This window comes from Oryzias melastigma, linkage group LG8 (assembly GCF_002922805.2).
Source record: "Oryzias melastigma strain HK-1 linkage group LG8, ASM292280v2, whole genome shotgun sequence".
NCBI lineage: Eukaryota > Metazoa > Chordata > Actinopteri > Beloniformes > Adrianichthyidae > Oryzias > Oryzias melastigma.
Genome location: NC_050519.1, coordinates 21,336,677 through 21,338,451, shown reverse-complemented (window position 1 = coordinate 21,338,451; position 1,775 = coordinate 21,336,677). Strand labels below are relative to the sequence as shown.

The 1,775-nt window shown below is 51.7% G+C and overlaps 2 protein-coding genes across 2 annotated transcripts in view; both read right to left on the bottom strand.

The window, feature by feature from the left end:
* The window catches only part of LOC112146158, a 4,417-nt gene extending 3,495 nt beyond the window's left edge, over positions 1 to 922 (bottom strand). The window contains exons 1-2 of the mRNA XM_036213072.1: positions 789 to 922; positions 6 to 551 (exon numbers count right to left, since the gene is read on the bottom strand). Of these exons, the coding sequence (XP_036068965.1) occupies positions 6 to 551; positions 789 to 867 (625 nt within the window). The 5' untranslated portion in view covers positions 868 to 922. The remainder of the gene's footprint in view (positions 1 to 5; positions 552 to 788) is intronic.
* A 43-nt stretch (positions 923 to 965) lies between these two features.
* The window catches only part of si:dkeyp-75h12.7, a gene marked incomplete in the record, with an annotated part of 13,147 nt that continues 12,337 nt past the window's right edge, over positions 966 to 1,775 (bottom strand). The window contains 1 exon segment of the mRNA XM_036213364.1: positions 966 to 1,103. Coding sequence (XP_036069257.1) covers positions 979 to 1,103 — 125 coding nt within the window.

Here is a 1,775-nt window from a genome sequence, read left to right as displayed (position 1 = left end):
CAGGCAGCAGCCGGGACAGGAGATCACCTCCTCCTGGTCCAGAGACTGTCCGCTGCCGGAGCCAAACAGGGAGGACCCGGCGGGGTCGCTGGGAGGGGAGTGGTAGCTGTTGTTGTTGGGGGACTTGGCAGCAGCGGTCCAGCCGAGAGGTCGGCTCACGACGACGTTGTGGTTGTCCAAGCTGGGGAGAGGCGGAAGGCAGGGGGGCCCATTGGAGACAGCTGAACCCCAGCCATTTGAAAGGGGAGGTGTGGAGGGCTGGAAGGGCGTCGAGGACTGGGAGGGAGGTGTAGGCGGTTTGGAGTAAGGAGAAGATGCATCCTGTGTGTCCGGTGAGCTGCTGCAATCCATAGGCTCCTCCTCCCGCTCCTCTTTTGCGTCCAGCAGGTTCAGCGACGGCGAATCCAGAGACAGCGGAAGCCCCGAATCCCCTGCAGCCAGACTCCTCCCCTCCCCCTCGCTCGTGTCTTTTAAGGTGTCCGTCTCAAACGTCAGCTCCTCGGTGAAGACAGTTCGGCGCTGACATGAGGTGAGGAGGCGGCGTGCAGGGCAGCGAGTGGCAGCGCCAGTGCCGTCACGACTTCTCAGTTTCCTCTGCGTCAGCCGCCGGTATGTCATCGCAGTNTGCAATCCATAGGCTCCTCCTCCCGCTCCTCTTTTGCGTCCAGCAGATTCAGCGACTGCAAATCCAGAGACAGCGGAAGCCCCGAATCCCCTGCAGCCCGACTCCTCTCCTCCCCTCCCCCTCGCTGAAGACAGAGTTCGGCGCTGACGTGAGGTGAGGAGGTGGCGTGCAGGGCAGCGAGTGGCAGCGCCGGTGCCCCCGCGACTTCTCAGTTTCCTCTGCGTCAGCCGCCGGTATGTCATCGCAGTACGGCGGAGGGGGCAGTGTGAAGGTCAGGGAGATGACGGACTTGCTGGGAGTGTCGAAAAGCTTGATTTTGCCTCCTTTGAGGTCCTCCCGCTGAGAAAAGGGGTTCACCCGGGCAGGGGGGGCCTGGGGGCCCGGGAATGTGTCCAGGTTATGCAGCATGTCCAACTTGCTGCGCGAGAGGTGGGAATCCGGGAAGAAGTGAAGGGATCTCCTCCGACTGTAGTCGATGGCCGGAGACGGGACTGAGGGGAGAAAAAAACAAAATAAAATGAAAAAAAAGACAGATTTTGTTTGTTTAGCTGGGAATTCAAAAAGCTGGATCTTCTCCACTAAGGTTAGGTATTGCCAATAATTTCCAGAATCGATTAGATTCCAATTCTTTCAATCCTCTTAATTCATAAAGTTCACATACTGTAAAATGTATTAGTGAAATAATGTGATTAATAGCAATTAGTGTTTCATGAATTCCCAAACAGAGAAGCTCCAACGATTGTTCTGCTTCTCCTGGAGGGCGTTTCAGTTTGGCCACTAGGTGGCAATCACAGTATAGCATTACATCTTATTCCAGAAGAAGAAGAAAATATGAGCAAAAACTGTTTTAGACCACAAATGGTTACTTAAAAAAGTTTGGAAACTAATTCCTGTGGGTTTATAATAATATTCATTAAGTCAGAAATGTATGTTTAGGCCGACCGAGTGTTAGCATTAGCCGTCCTATGGGAAATCCCATTATACATTAGCATCAAGCTAGCAAACTTTAGAATTATGCGTTAGATCGATCTCTACTATTATGGATCTATTAAACTTAGATTAATTGTTTTTATCAAATTGTAAAAAAAATAAATAAAGACCTACTTTTAACAGGTGGTTCATCTTTTTGCTTCCTCTCAGCTTGTATCCT